The 27,218-nt window shown below is 41.1% G+C and overlaps 1 protein-coding gene across 1 annotated transcript; it reads left to right on the forward strand.

The window, feature by feature from the left end:
* The first annotated feature begins 359 nt into the window (after positions 1-359).
* Positions 360-26,903, forward strand: LOC102414550 (general transcription factor IIE subunit 2). Its single transcript, XM_044925174.1, has 2 exons — positions 360-413; positions 25,948-26,903. Exons 1-2 carry the CDS (start codon positions 360-362, stop codon positions 26,590-26,592), a joined length of 699 nt encoding a protein of 232 aa, XP_044781109.1. The 3' UTR covers positions 26,593-26,903.
* The last annotated feature ends 315 nt before the right edge of the window (positions 26,904-27,218 follow it).

Here is a 27,218-nt window from a genome sequence, read left to right on the forward strand (position 1 = left end):
CTGGAAAATCCTATGGACAGAGGAGCCTGGTGGGCTACAGGCCACAGGATCACAGGAGTCAGACATGCTTTAGCAACTATAACCACCACCACCACTAGCCCTTTATAACACAGGCATTGACAAGACTCAGGGACTTAGTCCTAATAAAGAAGTGAGTGTATCAGGTTGCTGTCGATCCCTCAAGGGAAATAGCTGAGCCTCCAAGCACTGGGCTGCGGATGAGTAAACTTTACTACCTGACGTAAGGTTGGTTCTGAAGTTTCTCATCAGCCATGGAATGTGGAGATCAGGTGCTCCTGACTCCTACAGACAACGTCACTTTGGGGCTTTTCTGCAGGATAGAGACTAGGATGAAGTAAATGAGGACCTTGGGTGTAGACTTTAAAGAGGCCGTCATTCTCAGGGCCCTGCAAGTGAGTGTCTCTTTAAATTTTTCACCCTAGGTACCTCAAACAGCACATCATAGTCTCAAACTTGCTCTTAAACCAACTGGATTTGAAAACTTCATTGTTGGTGGGTCTGCCTTACAAAGTAGTGCTCAGTGGGGCTTGTGAATGGCACCAGTGCTAAGTGCTTTCTATGCTGCCCATGCCTGGGGTATCTTTACATGCTTGACAGCTGTGTCGAAGGTTGATCAAAATGCTACTTCCAGAGCTTCTGCACGCAGGTGTGGCAGTCCACCTACTTTCCCAAAGACTGTGACTCATTGGGAAAGATGCTGATGCCAGAAAAGATGGAGGGCAGGAGGAGAAGAGAGCGACAGAGGATGAGGTGGTTGGATGGCATCACGGACTCAATGGACATGGGTTTGAGCAAACTCAGGGAGATAGTGAAGGACAAGGAAGCCTGGCAAGGGTCAGTTCAGGGGGTTGCAAAGAGTTGGACACGACTTAGCGACTGAACAACAAAGGGCATTTTTAAAAAGTTTTGGTCTACATTATTGAAGAGGCAAAATTAAGCATAGCCATCTCTGTGCATTAGATTGCAGTGAATGACTTGAGTCAGTTAAATAAAATAGTTATGAATGTTTGATGTCTAAAGAGCTGCAAATCGTGATTAGGCCTTTACTGTTGCCAAATTTGCATTTTGATGCTTTTACAACTTGTTGAAACGAGTCCGCCTGAGTGAATCAACAAAAACAACTAAAGTTAAAATGTCTCAGTGACAAATATATATATATTTAGATAATGTTTTTCTTTGTAAAATGCCCTCATTGTAATGCAGGATTTTTCATAGCTGGGTACTTTTGCTCCAGTTCTGATAGTTAGCACTCATACAGATTTACAAAGCTGTTAACCAAAGTCTGTTTATGGCAACAACGTGACTTTGTGTATCTTATTACTATGTTTTGTGAAGCACTAGCCAGGAAAACACTACTTGTGCTATCACAGCGTGAACAAGCAAGTTTGTTCAGTTTCCCTGCATGTATTTGCCTGGTGTTCTGGTGTTAAAAGTATTGCAGTGCAGTGGTTATTGGCTTGCCCTAGTGAGACCAACCTAGACAGCATATTCAAAAGCAGAGACATTACTTTGTCAACCAAGGTCCATCTATTCAAGGCTATGGTTTTTCCAGTGGTCATGTATGGATGTGAGAGTTGGACTATAAAGAAAGCTGAGTGCTGAAGAATTGATGCTTTTGAACTGTGGTGTTGGAGAAGACTCTTGAGAGTCCCTTGGGCTGCAAGGAGATCCAACCAGTCCATCCTAAAGGAGATCAGTCCTGGGTGTTCACTGGAAGGACTGATGCTGAAGCTGAAACTCCAATTCTTTGGCCACCTGATGCGAAGAGCTGACTCATTGGAAAAGACCCTGATGCTGGGAGGGACTGGGGGCAGGAGGAGAAGGGGACAACTGCCAGAAGCCAGCACGGGAGTCCCCACCCATGACAAGGCCATGTGGGAGAGTTCTGGTGGGCAAGGCGAGCCAGAACTCGAGGGGTGCCCCACTGGGCCTGCCTGAGTGTCTACCCCAAAACCAGAATCTGTTTTACTATTTTATGACTTTCACCAACTCTTCTGACATTAACGGGGGGCTATCCCCAACCAACTTTCTCTGTAAGAAAATAAACTTAAAACTCCAGTTAATAAGTCTTCTGGGCATAATAGGAGTGTTTCAATTCAAACCCCTCTGATGACTTTCTAGCTTGCCTAACAGGTTTGTTCATATTCACAGCCTCCCAACCACGAGAGGCACGGAAAGCTTAAGATATTCGAACAATGCAGAGCTTCTCAGAGAGTTAAAATGGTTAAAATATAACTAGTAGAGGATTTCTTTGTTGAGCTAATGCTTGCTGCCAAGTTTCCATATCCCTTACCTACTGTGTCCCTGGGAGTGTATTGATTAATATAGTTGGTGTATAGAAATGTAAGCAGTAGCTTTAATGTTTGTAACCTTGGACCCTTGAGTTAATTCTTTTCTTGTTATAGCCCACCACACTTTTGCCCTATAGGAATGCTATTTTATCTAATGCTTTCGGAGGGTGGTGCCTGACTTTAGAATAATCACCTTTAGAGAAAAAAAAGTTTTCTGAAGAAAGGGTCATAAAATGTTAACAGGCCTCCTGGCCAGAAGATGATGTAAATCACCTAAAACTTTTGCATATGATAAGTTTGCAGAAAGAAAGCCTGGCTTTGATAAGGATAAAGGACTGCTGACCTTGCATGACTCTACCCCTTCCTCCATTATCCTCTATGCACAACTTAAGGTATAAAAACTACTTTGGAAAATAAAGTGCGGGCCTTGCTCACCAAAGCTTGGTCTCCCCATGTCGTTCTTTCTCTTTCCTTTTCCTATTCAGGCTGATTCCATGGAGCACAGGGGCTCTCTGCGTTCACTTTCCTACCTGGGGTTCTAAGACCCACTCAAGAAGGTGCCTAAGGTGGGGCACCTTCTGCGATTTGAGAGGGCGCCTGCGGCCTACGTGAGCAGAGTAAGTCCCGTGCTGGGGCTTTTTTGGCTTTCTGCGTAAACCAAGGAATATCAGCCTCTTTTGTCTCCTCTATTTTCTTAACTGCAAAATTCTTTCCTTATCTCTTTATCTATTCTTTCGCTGATGCCGTCCTCCCGAGGGAATCCCTGGATCCAACCAGGGCTGGACCCCGGTAGATGACAGAGGATGAAATGGCTGGATGGCATCACTGACTCAATGGAAATGAGTCTGAGAGAACTCCGGGAGTTGGTGATGGACAGGGAGGCCTGGCGTGCTGCGGTTCATGGTGTTGCAAAGAGTTGGACATGACTGAGCGACTGAACTGAACTGAGTGAGATAAAACAAAACAGAATATGAGTATGTGTCTGTACCTCTTGATTTTATGGTGGATGTTGAGTGTCCAAGGAAGGCTGAGATTAAATTCTGGATGACTAAAACCAGACCTACTGCTGGTCTAATGTTATCAATACAAGTTTGTGTGACTGAGGCTTCTTGAAAAAAGGGGCATGGATGGCTTTTGTAGAAGAGAGAATATACGTATAGGGCAGGGGAAGAGGGAGGAAATGAGAGAGGAGGAGGGATGTTGGGCAGTTAGAACTCTTGGAAGACTATTTGTTAAAAAAACAGATAACAAAAACTTGGAAATTGTGACTTCCCAGTGGCCCAGTTGTTAAGACTTCAACGTTCCACTGCAGGGGACATGAGTTTGATTTCTGTAATTAGTGATGTTGAGCATCTTTCCATGTGTTAGTTGGCCATCTATTTCTCTTTTTTTGAAAAATGTTTTTTCAGGTCCTCTGCCTACTTTTTTTTTTTTTTGTAGTTGTATGAGTTTATATATATGTATATATATATAGGCTATAATGCCTTATTGTATATATCATTTGCAAGCATTTTTTCCCATTCATTAAGCAGGTTGTTGTTTTGTTGAGTTTTCTTCACTGTGCAAAACCTCTTTAGTCTGATGCAGTCTTACCTATTTATGCTTTTGTTCCCCTTGCCTGAGGAGACAGATCCAAAAAAACAATACTGCTAAGATTGATGTCAAAGAACACAGTGCCTATGTGTTCTTCTCAGAGTTTTATGGTTTCATGTCCTGCATTGAAGTCTTTAATTCATTTTGAGTTTGTCATTGTGTGTTGTGTGAGAAAGTAATCCGATTTCATTCTTTTCATATAGCTGTTTGGTTATCCCTAAAACTAATTATTGAAGTTCCCCTCTAACCCTGAGGATTAGAGACGACGTTTGGAAATGTTTGGGGCTTTTCACATGGCTTAGTGATAAAGAATCTGCCTGCCAGTGCAGGAGTCATGGGTTTGTTCCCCAAGTTGGGAAGATCCCCTAGAGGAGGAAATGGCAACCCACTCCAGTATTCTTACCTGGGAAATGTCATGGACAGAGGAGCCTGGTGGGCTACAGTCCACGGGGTTGCAAAGAGTTGGACATGACTGAGTGACTTGGTGTGGAAATAATATTATAATCCCCTAGCCTAATTTTTCTTTAGGAGAATCAACTGTAGTTAAACTAGGAAGCAATCATATAGACCTTTAGCTTATCCAGTATGACAAGTTGTCCCTTCTCTGAAATATTTGTAGGAATTTCTGGCTTACAGAGCTTATTGCTGGACTCTTTGGGGCAACAAACATAATCTTTCTTCTGAATTTCATTCTGCCTAAGCTTTCTGACACTGTCTAGTCTGTTGGTATGAGGAATTAGCTTGATTGCTTTCTAAATGTTGAACCAATCTTATTCCTGGGATAAACTCCAGTTGGTTATGATGAATTATGTTTTAATATTTTTTTGTATCCAATTTGCTAATATTTTCTTGAAGAGTTTTACATCTAGGTTCATGAGAGCTGTGGGTCTGCAGCTTTATTTTGTTGCAATGCATTTTTTTTTCCTTCCTTTTGATTTTGACATCAGGGTAATGATGACTTCAGAAATCAGTTGGGAAGTGTTCCTTCCTAATTGCATTTTGGAATAGTTTATATAAATATTATTATTTCTTCTCTTAATGTTATGTAAAATTTCCCAGCAAAGTAATCTGTGTCTGGAATTTTCTTTGTTGGACAGTGTTTTTAAAACAATTATTTTGATTTCTTTATTAGAGATAAGACAAGTTTTTGAGCTTTGTCTGTGCCTTGCAAAGAGTTTGTCCCTTTCTCAGGCCTGCACCTTAAAGAAGTGTTGCTCAGATCTTACTTGTGAGCACCAGCGGTTGTGAATTTCCCTCGTATCTATGGCCACCCAGACATTGTATCCTCACACTTTTCAGCAATTCATTGAAAACATTAGCTGAGCTTTTCTTCTTGGCTTGTCTGGCATCTGGGGGAGTCTGACCCAGGAAGAAGTGCCTATGTCCTGACTCTCACGGAGGGCTCCTGACTTTCCTTTGCTTCAGCCTGGTTTGTTACCCTGTGAGCTCAGTTCTCCAATGTGTTCAAGGAAAGCTGTGATTTTGCAGATCATTCATTTTTTGTTATTGCAAATGGAAGAGTGATTTTCTTTCAGGCTTTCCATAACCTAAAGGGAGCGTGAAGTCTAATACTAGTTTGTTTTTTTTTTTAATTGAACTTAAATTTCACTTATAAACAAAATGTTTATGTACATATTCATATTTTCTTCCCTTCTTTTAGATAAACTGTAGCACACTGTACATATGTTCCTGCACTTTGACGTTCTTATCTAACATTATATCCTGGAGATGATTTCACAATAGTGTAAAGCAATGCATGCTTGTTTCCGCCCACGGCTGCCCAGTACGAACCCCATCATGTGTTGTCCCTTAGGTGATTCAGTCATCCTTCTATTTCAGGACTCTGTGGTTATTTCCATTCCTTTGCTTTTACAAGTAGTACTGCATAGCTTATCACTTATTATTCTCATTTCTGCACCTTACTTCTGACCTTTAATACCTTTTTATATGTTTAATACAATATTTCCTTCCTGAATTTAATATGGCTATGTTTTGAGGAGCTCTGCACCCAGAATCCCACTCATTCCTTCTTTATGAATTTGAGGCCCCCTCCAGACATTCCCATACTTTTTCAGTTCAGAGTACTCTAAATGTCCTCATAACTTTTCCATGGTCCCCAAAGCTGCTGCTAAGTCGCTTCAGTTGCGTCCGACTTTGTGCGACCCAAGAGACAGCAGCCCACCAGGCTCCCCCGTCCCTGGGATTCTCCAGGCAAGAACACTGGAGTGGGTTGCCATTTCCTTCTCCGATCCCCAAAGCTGAGAACACGCCAAAAAACAAATGAGCAAAAAAAATTCCGAGTAATTCTTTTTACTAAGTAATGAGGTCCAAAAACTTAAGAAATATTTGCATTTGAACAACTTAGTAGCTACTTGAAAAAATAATACACATAAAGTTGAAATGGAAAATAACATTTACATTTTATTCTTAAGTAACCACAGTCATTAATAGGGTGTGTATGACTGCTGGGCACTGTATAACTTCTCAAATCTCGGAATAAGATTGAACATCACCACCCTCGTTTCTGTTCCTTAGTGATTTTCATGAGGTGTTTTTTTTTTTTTTTTCATCTCAGAAACCACCAGTTATCTTTGCAAAGATATGACATCATTGTCAAAATAAATGTAGTACAATCTAATGTTGAAACTGAGAATACCTTGAGCAACCAGTTCAAGCCATGTCCAACAGATGTCAGTATCACTGTGTTTCCCTCAAAATTTAGAATACCCCATGGTGTCCTTTGGGTTCACAGACACCTCACGGCATCACAGGGCACAGTCTGAGAATCACAGGCCTTCCCATCTTGTTGCTGTCGGCACCATAGATGATTTAAAACTGTGTTACCTATAAACACCTTTGCATCCAAATTAGCTGTCTTCCAGTTTAACAACCAGATTCTACTTTCTGAACACATCATATGGTAATACTTCATTTCTCATTTCTTATTACTATTCTACTATAGGTAAGTAAGTAAGTAAGTGAAGTCGCTCAGTCGTGTCCGACTCTTTGCGACCCCGTGGACTGTAGCCTACCAGGCTCCTTTGTCCATGGGATTTTCCAGGCAATAGTACTGGAGTGGATTGCCATTTCCTTCTCCAGATTCTTCTACTATGTTATTCCTCAAAGACCCAACTCTGAGTCTGTCCTGTTAGACTAGAAAGTCACCTGCCATCTTCTTACTTTCTTATCTACATAATCACTTTCTCATTCCACTGGAAAATAATAAAATCTGTATCTATATTGACAATTCTTTAAACTCTTAAATTCAATATTTAAAATACTAAATTAAAAAAATCTTATTAATACCTTGTTCTTAATGACCAGCATGAATGCAGAGTTGGAAAGAAATATGCAGTTGTACCCTGTAGATGTAAAAAGCTAAAGGGTATAGATAACAGTAAAATAGAGTTAAAAAAAATTAGGATACGATGAGCTTTCACTATCTATTGCCTTTGTTTAAAACAGAATTTATTTAACTGTTGCTAAGTCACTTCAGTCATGTCCGACTCTGTGTGACCCCATAGACAGCATCCCACCAGGCTCCCCAATCCCTGGGATCCTCCAGGCAAGAACACTGGAGTGGGTTGCCATTTCCTTCTCTAATGCATGAAAGCGAAAGGTGAAAGTGAAGTCATTCAGTCATGTCCGACTTAGCGACCCCATGGACTGCAGCCTACCAGGCTCCTCCATCCATGGGATTTTCCAGGCAAGAGTACTGGAGTGGGGTGCCATTCCCTTCTCCTTATTTAACTGTAGATTTATGCAAATTAATTTAAAATAATGGTCATGTTTAATAACCAACTTTAAAAAGTCCTAAAAATTTACCCATCAGCCAGTTTAAGCTGGTTTCAATCACCACTCTTCCTATAGATAAATTTTCATTTAAAAAATTAAAAGGTCACTACAAAGATGTACTATACAGTACAGGGAATATAGCCAATGTTCTATAATAACTATAAATGGTGTATAAACTTTAAAATTTGTGAATCACTATGTTGTATACCTGCAACTTATATAATATTGTAAATCAACTATATCAGAACTAGAAAATATTAAAAAGGCATGGGGATTTTTTGGCTGATGTTCAATTCATTAGGTTGTTGTTACCTCTTAAATTTTACTTGGTGTTTACTATTGCTCTTGCTCTGACATGTGTTTCAGTTTTTGCCCAATGGAGTTTGAAATTGGCCATAGTTGGAATACGTGCACCACTTAAATTGGCAAATAAGACAAATGGAGGCTTCTCTACTCCACCTCCTTCCCTCTTCCATCTGCACAGAGGGCAATTGTTAAACATTATTGACACACCACTGTTCTGATTAAGATATAATTTTAAAATGAAGTAATAAGCTATGTGTAGAGAGATTATGTGTAGCAGAATCATTTTAATTGCAAAAAAATATGACTCATTGGAAAAGATTCTGATCTTGGGAGGGATTGGGGGCAGGAGGAGAAGGGGACGACAGAGGATGAGATGGCTGGATGGCATCACTGACTCGATGGACATGAGTCTGAGTGAACTCCGGGAGTTGGTGATGGACAGGGAGGCCTGGCGTGCTGCGATTCATGGGGTCACAAAGAGTCGGACACGACTGAGTGACTGAACTGAACTGAACTGAAAATACTTTAAATTGTAGGTCAGGACTAGTTGATTTAAGATTTTATTTCTGTGAATCACTAGCAGTCATTATAATATACACAAAATATCTAGACACATGGAATAGTGTAGTTCAGTTCAGTTCAGTTGCTCAGTCGTGTCCGACTCTTTGCGATCCCATGAACCGCAGCACGCCAGGCCTCCCTGTCCATCACCAACTTGTGGAGTCCACCCAAACCCATGTCCATAGAGTCGGTGATGCCATCCAACCATCTCATCCTCTGTCGTCCCCTTCTCCTCCTGCCCTCAATCTTTTCCAGCATCAGGGGCTTTTCAAATGAGTCAGCTCTTCACATCAGGTGGCCAAAGTATTGGAGTTTCAACTTCAACATCAGTCTTTCCAATGAACACCCAGGACTGATCGATCTCCTTTAGGATGGACTGGTTGGATCTCCTTGCAGTCCAAGGGACTCTCAAGAGTCTCCTCCAACACCACAGTTCAAAAGCATCAATTCTTTGGCACTCAGCTTTCTTTATAGTCCAACTCTCACATCCATACATCACCACTGGAAAAAGCATAGCCTTGACTAGACGGACCTTTATTGGCAAAGTAATGTCTCTGCTTTTCAATATACTATCTAGGTTGGTCATAACTTTCCTCCAGGGAGTAAGCGTCTTTTAATTTCATGGATGTAATCACCTACTGCCATGATTTTGGAGCTCCCCAAAATAAAGTCTGACACTGTTTCCACTGTTTCCCCATCTATTTCCCATGAAGTGATGGGACCGGATGCCATGATCTTTGTTTTCTGAATGTTGAGCTTTAAGCCAACTTTTTCACTCTCCACTTTCACTTTCATCAAGAGGCTTTTTAGTTCCTCTTCACTTTCTGCCATAAGGGTGGTGTCATCTGCATATCTGAGGTTATTGATATTTCTCCCGGCAATCTTGATTCCAGCTTGTGCTTCTTCCAGCCCGCGTTTCTCATGATGTACTCTGCATATAAGTTAGATAAGCAGGGTGACAATATAGAGCCTTGACGGACTCCTTTTCCTATTTGTAACCAGTCTGTTGTTCCATGTCTGGTTTTAACTGTTGCTTCTTGACCTGCATATAGGTTTCTTAAGAGGCAGGTCAGGTGGTCTGGTATTCCCATCTCTTTCAGAATTTTCCACAGTTTATTGTGATCCACACAGTCAAAGGCTTTGGCATAGTCAGTAAAGCAGAAATAGATGTTTTTCTGGAACTCTCTTGCTTTTTTGATGATCCAGAGGATGTTGTCAATTTGATCCCTTGTTCCTCTGCCTTTTCTAAAACCAGCTTGAACATCTGGAAGTTCACGGTTCATGTATTGCTGAAGCCTGGCTTGGAGAATTTTGAGCATTATTTTACTAGCATGTGAGATGAGTGCAATTGTGCGGTAGTTTGAGCATTCTTTGGCATTGCCTTTCTTTGGGATTGAAATGAAAACTGACCTTTTCCAGTCCTGTGGCCACTGCTGAGTTTTCCAAATTTGCTGGCATATTGAGTGCAGCCCTTTCACAGCATCATCTTTCAGGATTTGAAATAGCTCAACTGGAATTCCATCAGCTCCCCCAGCTTTGTTTGTAGTGATGCTGTCTAAGGCTCACTTACCTTCACATTCCAGAATGTCTGGCTCTAGGTGAGTGATCACACCATCGTGATTATCTGGGTCATGAAGATCTTTTTTGTACAGTTCTTCTGTGTATTCTTGCCATCTCTTCTTAATATCTTCTGCTTCTGTTAGGTCCATACCATTTCTGTCCTTTATCGAGCCCATCTTTGCATGAGATGTTCCCTTGGTATCTCTAATTTTCATGAAGCGATCTCTAGTTTTTCCTATTCTATTGTTTTCCTCTATTTCTTTGCATTGATCACTGAGGAAGGCTTTCTTATCTCTCCTTGCTATTCTTTGGAACTCTGCATTCAAATGGGTATATCTTTCCTTTTCTCCTTTGCTTTTCACTTCTCTTCTTTTCACAGCTATTTGTAAGGCCTCCCCAGACAGCCAATTTGCTTTTCTGCATTTCTTTTTCTTGAGGATGGTCTTGATCCCTGTCTCCTGTACAATGTCAGGAACTTCCATCCATAGTTTATCAGGCACTCTGTCTATCAGATCTAGTCCCTTAAATCTATTTCTCACTTCCACTATATAATCATAAGGGATTTGATTTAGGTCATACCTGAATGGTTTAGTGGTTTTTCCCACTTTCTTCAATTTAAGTCTGAATTTGGCAATAAAGAATTCATGATCTGAGCCACAGTCAGCTCCTGGTCTTGTTTTTGCTGACCATATAGAGCTTTTCCATCTTTGGCTGCAAAGAATACAATCAGTCTGTTTTCAGTATTGATCATCTGGTGATGTCCATGTGTAGAGTCTTCTCCTGTGTTGTTGGAAGAAGGTGTTTGCTATGACCAGTGCATTCTCTTGACAAAACTCTATTAGCCTTTGCCCTGCTTCATTCCATACTCCAAGGCCAAATTTGCCTGTTACTCCAGGTGTTTCTTGACTTCCTATTTTCCATTCCAGTCCCATATAATGAAAAGGACATCTTTTTTGGGTTAATGATAAAACCCTCCAGAAAGCATGAATAGAAGGAACACACCTCAACATAATAAAAGCTATATATGACAAACCCACAGCAAACATTATCCTCAGTGGTGAAAAATTGAAAGCATTTCCCCTAAAGTTAGGAACAAGACAAGCGTGCCCACTCTCACTACTACTATACAACATAGTTTTGGAAGTTTTGGCCACAGCAATCAGAGTAGAAGAAGAAATAAAAGGAATCCAGATTGGAGAAGAAGTAAAACTCTCATTGTTTGCAGATGACATGATCCTCTACCTAGAGAACCCTAAAGACTCCACCAGAAAATCATTAGAGATAATCAATGAATATAATAAAGTTTCAGGATATAAAATCAACACACAGAAATCCCTTGCATTCCTATACACTAACAATGAGAAAACAGAAAGAGAAATCAAGGAAACAATTCCATTCACCATTGTAATGAAAAGAATAAAATACTTAGAAATATATCTACCTAAAGAAACAAAAGACCTATATATAGAAAACTATAAAACACTGGTGAAAGAAATCAAAGAGGACACTAATAGATGGAGAAATATACCATGTTCATGGATTGGAAGAATCAATATAGTGAAAATGAGTATACTACCCAAAGCAATCTATAGATTCAATGCAATCCCTGTCAAGCTACCAATGGTATTTTTCACAGAGCTAGAACAAATAATTTCATAATTTGCATGGAAATACAAAAAACCTTGAGTAGCCAAAGCAATGTTGAGAAAGAAGAATGAAACTGGAGGAATCAACCTGCCTGACTTCAGGTACTACAAAGCCACAGTTATCAAGACAGTATGGTACTGGCACAAAGACAGAAATATAGATCAGTGGAACAAAATAGAGAGCCCAGAGATAAATCCAAGCACCTATGGACACCTTATCTTTGACAAAAGAGGCAAGAATATACAATGGATTAAAGACAATCTCTTTAACAAGTGGTGCTGGGAAAACTGGTCAACCACTTGTAAAAGAATGAAACTAGAATACTTTCTAACACTATACACAAAAATAAACTCAAAGTGGATTAAAGATCTAAACGTAAGACCAGAAAGTATAAAACTCCTAGAGGAAAACATAGGCAAAACACTCTCCAACATAAATCACAGCAGGATCCTCTATGACCCACCTCCCAGAATATCGGAAATAAAAGCAAAAATAAACATATGGGACCTAATTAAAATTAAACGCTTCTGCACAACAAAGGAAACTATAAGCAAGGTGAAAAGACAGCCTTCAGAATGGGAGAAAATAATAGCAAATGAAGCAACTGACAAGGAATTAATCTCAAAAATATACAAGCAACTCCTGCAGCTCAATTCCCAAAAAATAAATGACCCAATCAAAAAAATGTGTCAAAGAACTAAAGAGACATTTCTCCAAAGAAGACATACAGATGGCTAACAAACACATGAAAAGATGCTCAACATCACTCATTATCAGAGAAATGCAAATCAAAACCACTATAAGGTACCATTTCACACCAGTCAGAATGGCTGTGATCCAAAAGTCTACAAGCAATAAATGCTGGAGAGGGTGTGGAGAAAAGGGAACCCTCTTACACTGTTGGTGGGAATGCAAACTAGTACAGCCACTATGGAGAACAGTGTGGAGATTCCTTAAAAAACTGGAAATAGAACTGCCATACGACCCAGCAATCCCACTGCTGGGCATACACACCAAGGAAACCAGAACTGAATGATACACATGTACCCCAATGTTCATTGCAGCACTGTTTATAATAGCCAGGACATGGAAACAACCTGGATGTCCATCAGCAGATATACACAAAGAACTATTACTCAGCCATTAAAAAGAATACATTTGAATCAGTTCTAATGAGGTGGATTAAACTGGATCCTATTATACAGAGTGATGTAAGCCAGAAAGAAAAACACCAATACAGTATACTAACACATATATATGGAATTTAGAAAGATGGTAACTTTAACCCTGTATGTAAGACAGCAAGAGACACAGATGTATAGAACAGTCTTATGGACTCTGTGGGAGAGGGCGAGGGTGGGGTGATTTGAGAGAATGGCACTGAAACATGTATATTATCATATGTGAAATGAATCACCAGTCCAGGTTTGATGCATGAGACAGGGTGCTCAGGGCTGGTGCACTGGGATGACCCAGAGGGATGGAATGGGGAGAGAAGTGGGACATGTACACCTGTGGCAGGTTCAAGTAATGTATGGCAAAACCAATACAGTATTGTAAAGCAATTAGCCTCCAATTAAAATAAATAAAGTTATTTTAAAAAGAAACCAAAAACTCAACATTCAAAAAACTAAGATAATGGCATCCAGTCCCACCACTTCATGGCAAATAGAAAAGGAAAAAGTGGAAAGTGACAGATTTTATTTTCTTGAGCTCCAAAATCACTGTGGATGGTGATTGCAGCCATGAAGTTAAAAGGCACTTCCTGTGCTGAGTAAAAGTGGCCAGAGTTGGGGGGTGGGGGTGGGGGTGGGGAAGAACTGGACATGGAACAACAGACTGGTTCCAAATAGGAAAAGGAGTTCGTCAAGGCCGTATATTGTCACCCTGCTTATCTAACTAATATGCAGAGTACATCATGAAAAACACTGGGCTGGATGAAGCACAAGCTGGAATCAAGATTGCTGGGAGAAATATCAATAACCTCAGATATGCAGATGACACCACCCTTATGGCATAAAGTGAAGAAGAACTAAAGAGCCTCTTGATGAACGTGAAAAAGGAGAGCGAAAAAGTTGGCTTAAAGCTCAACATTCAGAAAACGAAGATCATGGCATCCGGTCCCATCACTTCATGGCAAGTAGATGGGGAAACAGTGGAAACAGTGGCTGCCTTTATTTTTCTGGGCTCCAAAATCACTGCAGATGGTGATTGCAGCCATGAAATTAAAAGACGCTTACTCCTTGGAAGGAAAGTTATGACCAACCTAGATAGCATATTCCAAAGCAGAGACATTACTTTGCCAATAAAGGTCCGTCTAGTCAAGGCTATGGTTTTCCCAGTGGTCATGTATGGATGTGAGAGTTGGACTGAAAGCTGAGCGCCGAAGAATTGATGCTTTTGAACTGTGGTGTTGGAGAAGACTCTTGAGAGTCCTTTGGACTGCAAGGAGATCCAACCAGTCCATCCTAAAGGAGATCAGTCCTGGGTGTTCATTGGAAGGACTGATGTTGAAGCTGAAACTCCAATATTTTGGCCACCTGATGCGAAGAGCTGACTCATTAGAAAAGACCCTGATGTTGGGAAAGTTGAAGGCAGGAGGAGAAGGGGACGACAGAAAATGTGATGGTTGAATGGCATCACTGACTCAATGGACATGAGTTTGGGTGAACTCTGGGAGTTGGTGATGGACAGGGAGGCCTGGAGTACTGCAGTTCATGGGGTCGCAATGAGTCAGACATGACTGGGCAACTGAACTGAGCTGAACCTGGCATTTAGATTATATATGTATGCTTTGTCTCATTCCATAAAAGTTTTTAAGCAGAAAATTATTGTAGAAAGATGGAAAATGAAAAAAAAACAGAAAGAAAAAGGAAAGAAGGGAGGAAGAGGTTAAAGAAAAAAAAGAGAGGGAGGGAGGAAATGGAGGAAGAAAGAGAAAGGGTAATTGAACCTTCTCCAACTCCATTAGGTTTACTGTAATTATTTCTGGTATCAAGTGAACTTTCAAACGGAAGGCTTAGATGTTGGGTGCAGTGCTCTTTTAAGCTACAAAGTACATTTTCCATGTTCCATGAACCCCTTAGACTGTGGACTTGTTTATATGTGGCATAGGCTTAACAGACCTTGGGCTTTGTGATCATAACTCTGTAAACTGTAGAGCTGACATTGCCATGAGAATGACCAAAACCTCAAAATCTGCAATTTGCTCCCTGGATTTTCATGTTCAATGATATTTAAAAGCATGTTATGTTATTGTAAAGATATTTCAACTTGTCCACTTCATTTTTAAGATTTAAATGGTATCTTTTAATGGTTTAAGCTGTTGAAATCCACTTTATTAGGACAAAGTATAGGCTAGTCTACTTTTAGGTGAATTTGTAGTTTGGATTGAGTTGGGAGATAAACCTGCAGAGGGCAGAGGAGAGAAGAGGGTATACCTGTTATGACCATAATTGGGATTTTCAGTGTAGTGTTTCTTGGTTATTTTTATGGCAGTTGAACTAAAATTCATCCTTTCTTAATACGTGGTTCTATTTGTTGGACTGTGAAATACTTAAGCACCAAGAATCTACTGCCCTAGCACCTACTGTAGTCCCCAGCATGTAGCAGGTGATTTCAACCATCTCTAGTGACTTCAGGTATCTTCTATGTGTTGACAGCTTTTGTAATTTTGTGTTGTAACTTTAGTCCAGGTTTTGTTTTGGTTTCAGACCCACTTTGATCAAGACCCCTCCTTGGTTGGGAATTCTCTGGTTGTCCAGTGACTAAGACTTGGTGCTTTTACTGCTGGGGCCCAGGTTCAATCCCTTGTTGGGCAACTAAGATCCCACAAGCTGAGTGGTGCAACCAAAAAAAAAAAAAAAGACCCCCATTTGGTTGGCCTACAGGTATTTCACACTCATTGTGTCCTGAGCTGAGCCCATGTTTTCCACTGAACCTCCTCCTCCTCCAGGGTCCCTTAACTCAGGGAATGAATGTATGGTCGTCCACCCAGTTCTTAGTGAAATCTTCACTCATTTAGGTCCCCAACAGCCCATCCGTCACTGGGCCTCTCTGAGTCTCTTCAGATGGATGTCTTGAATCTACTCTCCTTCATCTCTGCTCACACCACTCCAGTCCATCTTACACTCCAGTAGCCCGTTTTCTCTGTTCCCACAGGCATCTCTGTGCTCCAGGCACTGTGGGGACTCTCAAATGTGTACATCTGATCACTTTAGTTCCCTAGTTAAAGTATTCAGTGCTCTTAGAATAAATAAATTCTAAGCTTTCACAATTGGGCATCTTAGAATAAAATTTATTCAAAACTCTATGCTATTTAGGATAAATTCTAATCTCCACTATTTGCATACTTTGGGATAAATTCTAAACTCTCTTATATGGTCTTCCACTTGTACCACATTTTCTTCACATTCTGGTTCAAGCCTCTTCCTTCTGTTTCTAGTACATGGAAGCTGTTTCTACCCTCAGTTTCTTCCAACCTGCTATTCACTCAGCAAGCACTCTTAATTCCAATTCATTTATCAGGCTTCACTGTAACTCACACTTCCTCCTGTAAGCCTTTTTGCACAGAGTGGGTTAAGTCCTCTTTATGCATTCTTGTAGCTCCCTGTATTCCACTGTGATCCCAATCGCATTTGTAACATTTACACAATGTTTATTTTTCCATGTGGGCTTGGACTCTTTCTCATACATTGCTGTATCCCCAGCAACTAGCACAGGGGTGACAGATAGCAGCCACTCAGCAATCAATATTACTTTGAATACTGAAGGAACAGAGAGATATATACTTATCTTGATTTAATTAACAGCTGATTTTTGCTCTTTATGCCTGACAAGTTTTAAAGGCTTTATTATTCTCCTGAATATTTTTGCATGGTAGTAATAACTCATAAGAATATTAAAATTATTCAGCCTCTTTAATACATGAACATCAAATACCTAACAAAGGAAGGAAAGTTATGACCAACCTAGATAGCATATTCAAAAGCAGTGACATTATTTTGCCAACAAAGGTCCGTCTAGTCAAGGCTATGGTTTTTCCTGTGGTCGTGTATGGATGTGAGAGTTGGACTGTGAAGAAGGCTGAGCGCCGAAGAATTGATGCTTTTGAACTGTGGTGTTGGAGAAGACTCTTGAGAGTCCCTTGGACTGCAAGGAGATCCAACCAGTCCATTCTGAAGGAGATCAGCCCTGGGTGTTCTTTGGAAGGAATGATGCTAAAGCTGAAACTCCAGTACTTTGGCCACCTCATGTGAAGGGTTGACTCATTGGAAAAGACTCTGATGTTGGGAGGATTGGGGGCAGGAGGAGAAGGGGACGACAGAGGATGAGATGGCTGGATGGCATCACTGACTCCCTGGACGTGAGTCTGAGTGAACTCCGGGAGTTGGTGATGGACAGGGAGGCCTGGCGTGCTGCGATTCATGGGGTCGCAAAGAGTCGGACATGACTGAGCGACTGAACTGAACTGAACTGAACAAAGATGTTATTGGAGAAAATTGAATTAAAAAACCTGTATGTATTTTTTTTTTTTGCATATGGCATGAAATAAATGATGTCTAGAGTCAACATGAGAATTAGAAAATGGCAGGGCTGTTAAATCATGGAGTTGTTTTTGGAGTTGGAAAGTGTCTTAAAAATCACCCAGTTCACTTTATTTTAATCTCAATTGTACCACATAATCACTTGGATCAATTAAATTAAAATCTCTGGGGATAGTATATTCTAAGAACTCTTAAAGTGATTCTAATGTTCATCCATGAAAGAGAACTACTGATCTGGCCTAACTTTCCTTTTTTCTATAAATGAGAAATTGAAGCTCAGAGTTCTTAAGTGACTTCTTCAGGGTCACACTGCTAGTTTCTGTATTAGTGGTCCATTTAGTAGACTATATCTCCTTATATTAATAGCTGGAAAAAATGGAAACTTATAAGAAAGAATACTGCTAAGCCCCTGAAATTACTAATTTCTTTCTCCAGGATGCCTAATTGTTGATTGTCAACTAGGCCTAAATATCTCATCAGATAAGCTGGTAAAATACTACCCAGTAGCCTAAGATCAGTGTCTCCTCAATTCATCTGATCATGAGAATCACCTGGGATGCTTTTAAGCATTCAGATTCCCAGGCCCATATCCCAGATATTCTGATGTAGTAGGTCTGGAACAGAGCCCAGGAGTCAAAATATTAAAAAGCACTCAAGTGATCTTATCCTCTGTTATGTTTTGGAATCATCGGCCTAGATAATGTCATAATTTCCATTTCCCAAGACTCCAGAAAAGAGGCCATAAAGATTAACTTCAGCATGGTGATCAGGCTTTACTCCCAAGGAAGAAAGTCAATGTCAAAGACTATGCTGCAGAAGTAAGTCAAGGTGTGTGATAGGAACAGGAGCCCAAGAGTATTGAAAGCAAAGAGCCAACAGAGGGCTCAGGCTGGAGATGAGCTGGCATAAAGCAGGTGTGCTGGCAATGGTGTCTCCAGGTGGCTGGGAACCATATGAGGTGACCTCATATAGGGTGGAGCCCCAGATGTCATGGTAAGGTCAGGGCACACACTCCTGTGAAGCACTGCCTCTATTTCTATAGCAGCAGAAGGCTTTCCACAGAAGTCAACTTGTAAGGACTCACTGAAGATCTTCTCTGAGAATAGCTTGTAATTGTGAAATATGGTACCAGAATGCCACAGAATTGTAGTCCATCTGGGCAAACATGAGACTTTAGCAGATATCAGCGAGTTAAATTAAGGTGCTAGGTGGTATGCGATGGACTATTGGGGCTGAGAACACCTTGAAATAGAAAGGTCTTGATGAGGCTACAGTTGCCAGAGAACACTTCACGAAGGGGCTTCAGCCTAAATGGGGTCTAAAAGAGTGGTCAGTATTTTGATGGAGAGGCACAGAGAAGGGAGAGTAAGGAAACTACAGGATTTCGGGAACAGAGAAACAGGGTTCCCCTCAGCCAGTTAGTAGGACAGCGAGGATTTTGGCAGGAGGAGGAGAGATAGCATGACAAGGAGCAGAGAGAGAGAGAGAGAGTATTTCAAGGGACTTGAATGTAACTTAGTGAAATTTAAACTTGATGTTTTAGGAAATTAGGATTCATTAGTGCTTTTAAGTGGAGAAGGCAATGGCACCCTACTCCAGTACTCTTGCCTGGAGGAAATCCCATGGACGGAGGAGCCTGGTAGGCTGCAGTCCATGAGGTCGCTAGGAGTAGGACATGACTGAGCGACTTCACTTTCACTTTTCACTTTCATGCATTGGAGAAGGAAATGGCAACCCACTCCAGTGTTCTTGCCTGGAGAATCCCAGGGACCGGGGAGCCTGGTGGGCTGCCGTCTATGGGGTCGCACGGAGTTGGACATGACTAAAGTGACTTAGCAGCAGCAGCAGTGCTTTTAATAATCCGCCTGCAGTGCAGGAGATCCTGGTTCAATTCCTGGGGTCAGGAAGATCCACTGCTGAAGGGCTAGCTACCCACTCCAGTATTCTTGGGCTTCCCTGGTAGCTCAGACAGTAAAGAATCCACCTGCAATGCGGAGACCTGGATTTGATCCCCGGGTGGACAGATCCCCTGGAGGAAGGCGTGGCAACTCACTCCAGTATTCTTGTCTGGAGAATCCCCACAGAGAAAGGAGCCTGGCAGGCTACAGTCCATGGGGTCTCAAAGAGTTGGACATGACTGAGCAACTAAGAACAGCATGTAGTAGAACAGTAACTTGGAGAGTTAATTACTGCAGAAGATTGATCAGGCAGCAGGATACTAAATGAACTGGAGTGGTACAGTGAGGGCCATTGAAGCACTTTGGCTGTTGTGTTTAGTGAGGTCCAAGAATAGGATGGAGTTCATAGAAACAAAAAGGAGAGGAAAAGTATGCATATTACTTGAAGAGGGACTTGGCAGGGAAACAGAGAGAGAGAGAGGAATTAAAAATGAGGCCTTATAATGTTTTAATTCACAGTTTTTAAAAGGTCTTTATTGAATTTGTTATAGTATTGCTTCTGTTTTATGTTTTGGTTTTTTGGCCATGAGGCGTGTGAGATCTTACTCCCCTTCCAGGTATCAAACCTGCATCCGCTGCATTGGAAGGCAGAATCCCAGCCACTGGACCACCAGGGAAGTCCTAGTTCACATTCTTTAGTAGTGCCATTCTTGGTTATTTACCTACTCCACGTGGGATTTGCCAAAACTCTGTAGCTCTGAGTAGAAATACTGTGGTTCAGGAGTTATGGGCATGAGATGAGGATTCCTGAGATCATCTCACAACTCTGTAAAGGTGAGATTTGGCTCCCTGAAGATCCTGCTGTGACCTCTACTTACAGGAAGTACGTTCGTGGGTGAGGAAGCCAAGGGAGGGCATGAAGACAGATATCACTACAGGTGGGAGACGTTCACACAGTCAAGACTGGAGTCAGCTGAACCTGGGCAGGTTGGGCCACCCAGGCAAGTTGGTGACAGATGTCATTTTCTTACCTACAAAATAGAGAAGATTCCATTGGCACAGTGCCTTGTCAGAGTATTTTGAGAAATCAGGAAAATATCTGTAGAGAGCTCAGTTTAGCGCAGTGGCTCTCAACCAGGGCTGATCTTGCTCTCCAGTTGTGCTTGCCCCGACCCGGGAGACGCTGCTGGCATCTGGTGGGTAGAGAGCAGGTGTGGGCTAAATGTTCTGCAAGGCACAGGACAACCCCCACAGCAAAGAATTATCTGTCTCAGAATGCCAATCATGCAAAATTTCAGAAACCTTCCTGGAATGCCTGACACAGAGCAGGCTTTCAAAAATAGCTACAATTTTTAAAGTCCTTAAAATGTGTAAGACTACAGTATACTAAGTATATACCATTATTTTCTACTTTAATCCTTTTAAAAGTCCTGAAGGTAGTTACTCTTATTAGGCCCATGTTACAGGCAAAGAAACTGGGAGTATGAGAAATTAAGTAACTCGCCCAAGGACAGACAGCTGACGTGCAGATTCAAGCCGTCTGACTCCAGGGAGCTGGTGTATAACCATCACGCTGTCAGTTCAATAATGATAGATATCGTTTTCATCACTGTTATGTAAAGAAAACATGAAGTTCTAAACCCACCCATCAATTCAACAAATCTAGTACCTCTGAGTCAGGTCTGTTCTAGGTACACAAGACAGACAAGTATGAACTGCAGTGAACAAGTCTGAGCTTAAACTAATTGGTGAGTTAAGCCTCTTGTTTTTCCCTTTTCTGAATATGGACAAGCCGAATCAAAGGCCTGTGATAATGACTTGTTGCAGCTGTTATTCCAATGAAAGATTTCCAAGCGATGGCCACAGTGGTGAGGGTGGTGCTTGGGGACATACCATATTAGCCTGTATTCTCTCTAGGACTCTCAATCCCAGGCTGTCGCTGTATAAGAGGAAGAACTGGCCACCACTGCTGACTGCTCATCTAGCTTGCAATTTCAGTGTCATGTGGAGTTGAGAGTACTGGGAGCTGTTACGCCCCAAGCTAGGGAGTATTCTGGAATAACTAGGCCAGCTTTACTAAACAAGGAAGCAAAGCCTTTGGTCTTTCAGCCCTGTACTTGGCATTCTTTAACAGATGAAGCTGGAAGATGTCACTGTCTTTAGGGGCTCCAAAGTTTTCATTATCTTTTAGGAAGTCTCCAACTTGATTGTAATATTCATAATAATACCTAGAATTAGTTATTCACCTCCATTCATTATTTTTTTATGTGTAAAGGGTTTTCACGTAAATAATTAACAGATTAATCTTAAAATACTTAGTACTCATGAGTACTATGGCTGTTAGTTTTAACATACTCATGGGTGTTCTAGTAAGTACTTTGGAAGAACGTAGAAGAATAGCAAAGTTCTTGAAAAACCTTAAACTCGGGTGAGGAGACAAAATATAAACATATGCACTGATATTAGGATAATTGCAAAACAATTCACTACCATATACAAAATAAAATAAAGGCAACTAGTCCCTTACATGCAAAAGTGATACAGAAAGAGAAAATGAGCTGGGTTCATAGGATACAGATATGTGAAGAGTGGTCTTATGATATGGATGTAGGGCACAACAAGTCCTGGGTAGTAACAGTTGGAGGATGGGCAGGGTATCACAGCGGTTAGGGCCCGGCCTACGGAGCCACGTGCGCTGTGACCAAATCCTGACTCGGTGCTACCACATGTGTGATCTTGGCAAGTGGCTTCCACTCTCTACATTTCAGTTTTCTCATTAGTAAAGTGAAGATAATCATAGCCGCTTCATAGAGCTGTCACAAGGATTAGTTAAATCACAGTATCCTTAAGTACTTGAATCCTGGCAGGCTGACCCCAGAACTCGAGCTATACACCTATAAGCTACAGCAGCCGAGACCTGTCATCAGTGTCGTGGTGGTGGTTGTTATTACAATCGCATGTGAAGCAGTGGGTCAGGGAGACAATAAATATGAGAGACCATCCAAGGTTGCTGCAGAAATCTAGGAATACATAAGGACCTGCGTTAAGGCAGTGATTTAAAAATAGATTTTTTAAAAGGGAATAAATGGAGAAAAGTACCAAATTCAAAAGACAATGTGTGATACAAATCAGGGGGTTGTTGGATGATGAGGCTGAAGGATAGACGGTGAAAAGTAAGATAACAGGATTGAATCCAGGTGGTCAAAAGTTGGGTGATGCTGTTGAAAATAATGAAGTTTCCATTTTATTACGAACAGTGACAAGTTCAGGTTTTGAAATGTATTTTGTTTGTCAAAGGGAAATCTAAGTGAAGATCACCTGTAGACAATCAAATACATGGTCAGTAAGAAGTTGGAGACAGAAGTAGAGATTTTCTTTTGCAGCACATTGCTGTTGTGTCACTGGAATAAAACAGGGAGGCTTGGTGTATTGCCACCCTCACCAGATTCTTGACGTATTTCTGGGGTTTGGATGGCTAGTTAACCTTCAGTTCAGTTCAGTTCAGTCACTCAGTCGTGTCCGACTCTTTGCAACCCCATGAATCGCAGCACGCCAGGCCTCCCTGTCCATCACCAACTCCCAGAGTTCACTCAAACTTACATGCATCGAGTCGGTGATGTCATCCAGCCATCTCATCCTCTGTCGTCCCCTTCTCCTGCCCCCAATCCCTCCCAGCATCAGAGTCTTTTCCAGTGAGTCAACTCTTCACATGAGGTGGCCAAAGTACTGGAGTTTCAGCTTTAGCATCATTCCTTCCAAAGAAACCCCAGGGCTGATCTCCTTCAGAATGGACTGCTTGGATCGCCTTGCAGTTAACCTTAGGTGCCATCATTAGAGTACTTTCAGATTGTCTTGTTCTGCTTTGATGTATTTCCTTATCTTTAAACTACTCCAGTCTCCTGTGCATTGCTAAAATGTTACAAAGGTTGGTAATCTTGTTGCTAAGTAGCCAAGCAGTTCTTTCCAAGTCATCATCCATTTTATCAGCAATAATACTTTGATTAATGTTTATTAATAATTCATCCAAATGTTTATGAGATTGAGTAGGGTGATTATTATTGTCTAATTGTTTTAGCAGAGTTCAAATTGCTACTGATCAAATGTGGAACACGAAAAACCAGCCCTTCCTTCTTCTTTGAGATCAATGTTTCTCTTAGTTCAGAGTACTATGTTTTACAATTATTTTTACATTCCTAGCAGTTGACTAGGAGAGAAGTCATATCTACATAAGAGCCCATCATAACTTTCAATGTCATTATAGTGACTCAGAAAAAAGTTACAATTTCTTGAGGTGGAAGGGTTAGATCAGAGTTTTTCAACCTTTGGAGTTGGATAATTCTTTGTAATGAGGAGCTGTCTTGCACTTTATAGGATGTTTAACCCCATCACTGGCCTCCACCCACTAGGTTCTAGAAGCAGCTCCACCCCCAAATTGTGACAACCCCCCCAAATAACTCCAGACATTGCTAAATGTCTCCAGTCAAAACCGCTTGCTTAAGTTCTTCCATTTAGTTGTTTATGTTGCTAATTTTGAATACAATTTAAGTCTTGATGCTATATGAAATAGCTTATGCTTTGTACATGTTCTGACACCAATGATTTCAAAGATCCTTTCTTCTGAGGGGAGTGATATGCCTGGTTTAGATTGTATGATTTTGAAATGTGAGGCACAACTCGGCATGCAGGGTGGTATATAAATATAGGGACAAGTACACTGGGGACTTATTTTCTTATCTTCTTTCTGTCAGTATCTTGCTGAATGTTCTTATGCTATGCTATGCTATGCTAAGTCACTTCAGTCACGTCCAACTCTGTGTGACCCCATAGACGGCAGCCACCAGGCTCCCCCGTCCCTGGGATTCTCCAGGCAAGAACACTGGAGTGGCTTGCCATTTCCTTCTCCAATGCATGAAAGTGAAAAGTGAAAGCGAAGTCGCTCAGTCATGTCCGACTCTTAGCGACCCCATGGACTGCAGCCTACCAGGCTCCACCATCCATGGGATTTTCCAGGCAAAAGTACTGGAGTGGGGTGCCATTGCCTTCTCCGAATGTTCTTAAGCGAGTATTTAAAATCTGTTCAACATTCACTCAACCAAGACTGTATTAAGTAACTATTATGTACCTGACATTGTTGCTATCCACTGAGAGAACAAAGAGGAATAAACTTGTCTCTAACCTCGAAGACTTCTCAGTCAAGTGGGGAAGCCAGACAAGGAAATATTTATACCACGATGTGGTAAATATTGTAGCTGAGGAATGAAAAAGACAAAATGAGGTTCAGAGGAAAGAGTACCTAGTTCTATCTGAAAAAATCAGGAAAAGCTTTTCAGAGGAACAAAAATCATAGCTCCCTGACCAGGGATTGAACCCATGTCCCCTGCAGTGAACAAGTCCTAACCACTGGACCACCAGGGAATTCCTCTCAGATGGATTTTTCAGATAAGTAGGAACTTACCAGGCATAATAGGAGAACAAGAACTTCAGGCCAAGGAAATAGCCTTAGCAGAAGCTTAGAGACATGGTTTTTGAGATAGAATAAGCCTGTCTGCATAATTGGAGTTGGGGGAGTATGGGGTACTGGTGGGAGAGAAGGATAGGAATGTGGGCAAGGGCGAGTTGCTGAAGGTCTTGAATGCCTGGTAAAGATCTCTGACCATTTTTCCTGTTGACCATCAGAAACCCAATAATTTATAGGCCAGAATAGGATATAGGCCAGAATATCCTGTTCTCTGAATCAGTGATAACCTAGCCAATACTGAAATTTTATAATTGTTTTATAATTGTGTTTACTGTCAACTTTGGGGCATGTGGTCTGTTCAATTAAAAAGAAATTAATGAGTGGCTGTAATGAATAAGTCCTTGTGCTACATGTTGGGGAAACAGAACCAAAGCAGACCTCCAGGAGACTATGATTTATTAGAGAAGAAAGCCTAGTATAGTATACAAGTCTGTAAGTAATGAAGAGTTCTCAGACAAGGAGGAATACTTAACTCTGTCTGAGAGTCTGGTAGTCAGGGCTTGGATGGCATTTACTAGATGGACAAAGGCTTGGTGACAGCACCTTGAAGGTGTGCTCATGTTAGAAATGGAATGTTTACTCTTACCCTTCATGTTTTTGTTTTCATGAAAAAGTATCACTTCAATTCATCACTTTGATTTAAGCTTAGACTATGTGAGTGAGTGAGTGAGTGAGTGAAGTTGCTCAGTCGTGTCTGACTCTTTGTGACCCCATGGATTGTAGGCTACCAGGCTCCTCCATCCATGGTATTTTCCAGGCCAGAGTACAGGAGTGGGTTGCCATTTCCTTCTCCAGGGGATCTTTCCAACCCAGGGATTGAGCCCAGGTCTCCCGCATTGTAGACAGATGCTTTACCGTCTGAGCCGCCAGAGAAGTCCTTAGACTATGTAGATAAACTTAAAGGCTCATTCAGATCTTTACTCATGGGCAAGTTTTTCATTGAGGATTTCCCTGATCACCTCTTTATTTATTTCATTTTCCCCCATATTACCTTTACCACGATGTAACAGTCTGTGCTACATATTTTATTAATTTTGTTTATTTTCTTCCCCTTCTAGAATATAAGCTTCATTTGGCAGGGATTTATGTCTATTTTGTTCATTGATGTGTTCCCCACTGCCCACTAGAGAGCCTGGCATATATCAGATTTCAATAAATGATTTTGAATAAATGAGTATAATTTTTATAATTAATTATGTTGACTCATCTAGAATTCAGTTGTCTGCCATATCATTATTTTTTTCTGTCTGGCATATCTAAATTCACTAATTACTTTAGAAGAAATTTTGGATGAAACGCAACATTTAGATATTGGACTCAAGCAGAAGCAATGGCTAATGAGTGAGGCACTAGTCAATAATCCCAAAATTGAAGTAGTAGATGGGAAGTATGCCTTTAAGCCCAAGTACAACTTGAAAGATAAGAAGGCTCTGCTTAGGCTCTTAGATCAACATGACCAGCGAGGCTTAGGAGGGATTCTTCTAGAAGACATCGAGGAAGGATTGCCCAATTCCCAGAAAGCTGTCAAGGCTTTAGGGGACCAGATACTATTTGTAAACCGTCCTGATAAGAAGAAAATTCTTTTCTTCAATGATAAGAGCTGTCAGTTTTCTGTGGATGAAGAGTTTCAGAAACTGTGGAGGAGTGTCACCGTGGATTCAATGGACGAGGAGAAAATTGAAGAGTATCTGAAGCGACAGGGTATTTCTTCCATGCAGGACTCCGGACCAAAGAAAGTGGCCCCAATTCAAAGAAGGAAAAAGCCTGCCTCACAGAAAAAGCGACGGTTTAAGACTCACAATGAGCACTTGGCTGGGGTGCTGAAGGACTACTCTGATATTGCTCCTGGCAAGTAGTAAACAGTTTGGTCCGAGAGCAAAGAGTTTCAAAGTACAAGATCTTCCGTGTTGACGCTGGCATCTGCAGACTGATCATCTTCCTGTTCTCCTACCTAGGACCGAGGAGAGGAGCAGTTCAGTTTACAGAACTAGGGCAAATTACCAAACTCGAAGCTTGTTTTCCTTAATGGGCTACTGAGAAATGTGATGTCCCCTGTGAACCTCCTGTCACTTCTTGGGGGAACGGCGCTCAGCATGGCGTGCAGGCATCTTTGCTATTTATCGCTACTTCTCAGTGGCTCCTGGTTCCATTTTCCCCTCTTTTATTACTTTAGAACAAGTTTGCTGGTAAAATTCATGAATAATTTTATAATGGCTGAAATGATACAATTTTTAAATTGAAGTTCTAAAACCATTTTAGAAACTTTAAGACTAATAAATTGCTTTGCAATACATATGTTCAGAATCTATACACACTCAGTCCTAATAATGAGATTTGACTTTCAGTAGGTCAAAATGTATTGAATTGCTTTGTTTAAGAACCTACCTAGGGTTAATGGACATTTATCTCAACTCATGGAACCCCTAAGTAAGTTTCTTTTCCCTCCCTCTCTTTCTTTCCTCCTCTTTATTTCTTTGCTATA

The sequence above is a fragment of the Bubalus bubalis genome, chromosome 2 (genome assembly GCF_019923935.1).
Source record: "Bubalus bubalis isolate 160015118507 breed Murrah chromosome 2, NDDB_SH_1, whole genome shotgun sequence".
Lineage (NCBI taxonomy): Eukaryota > Metazoa > Chordata > Mammalia > Artiodactyla > Bovidae > Bubalus > Bubalus bubalis.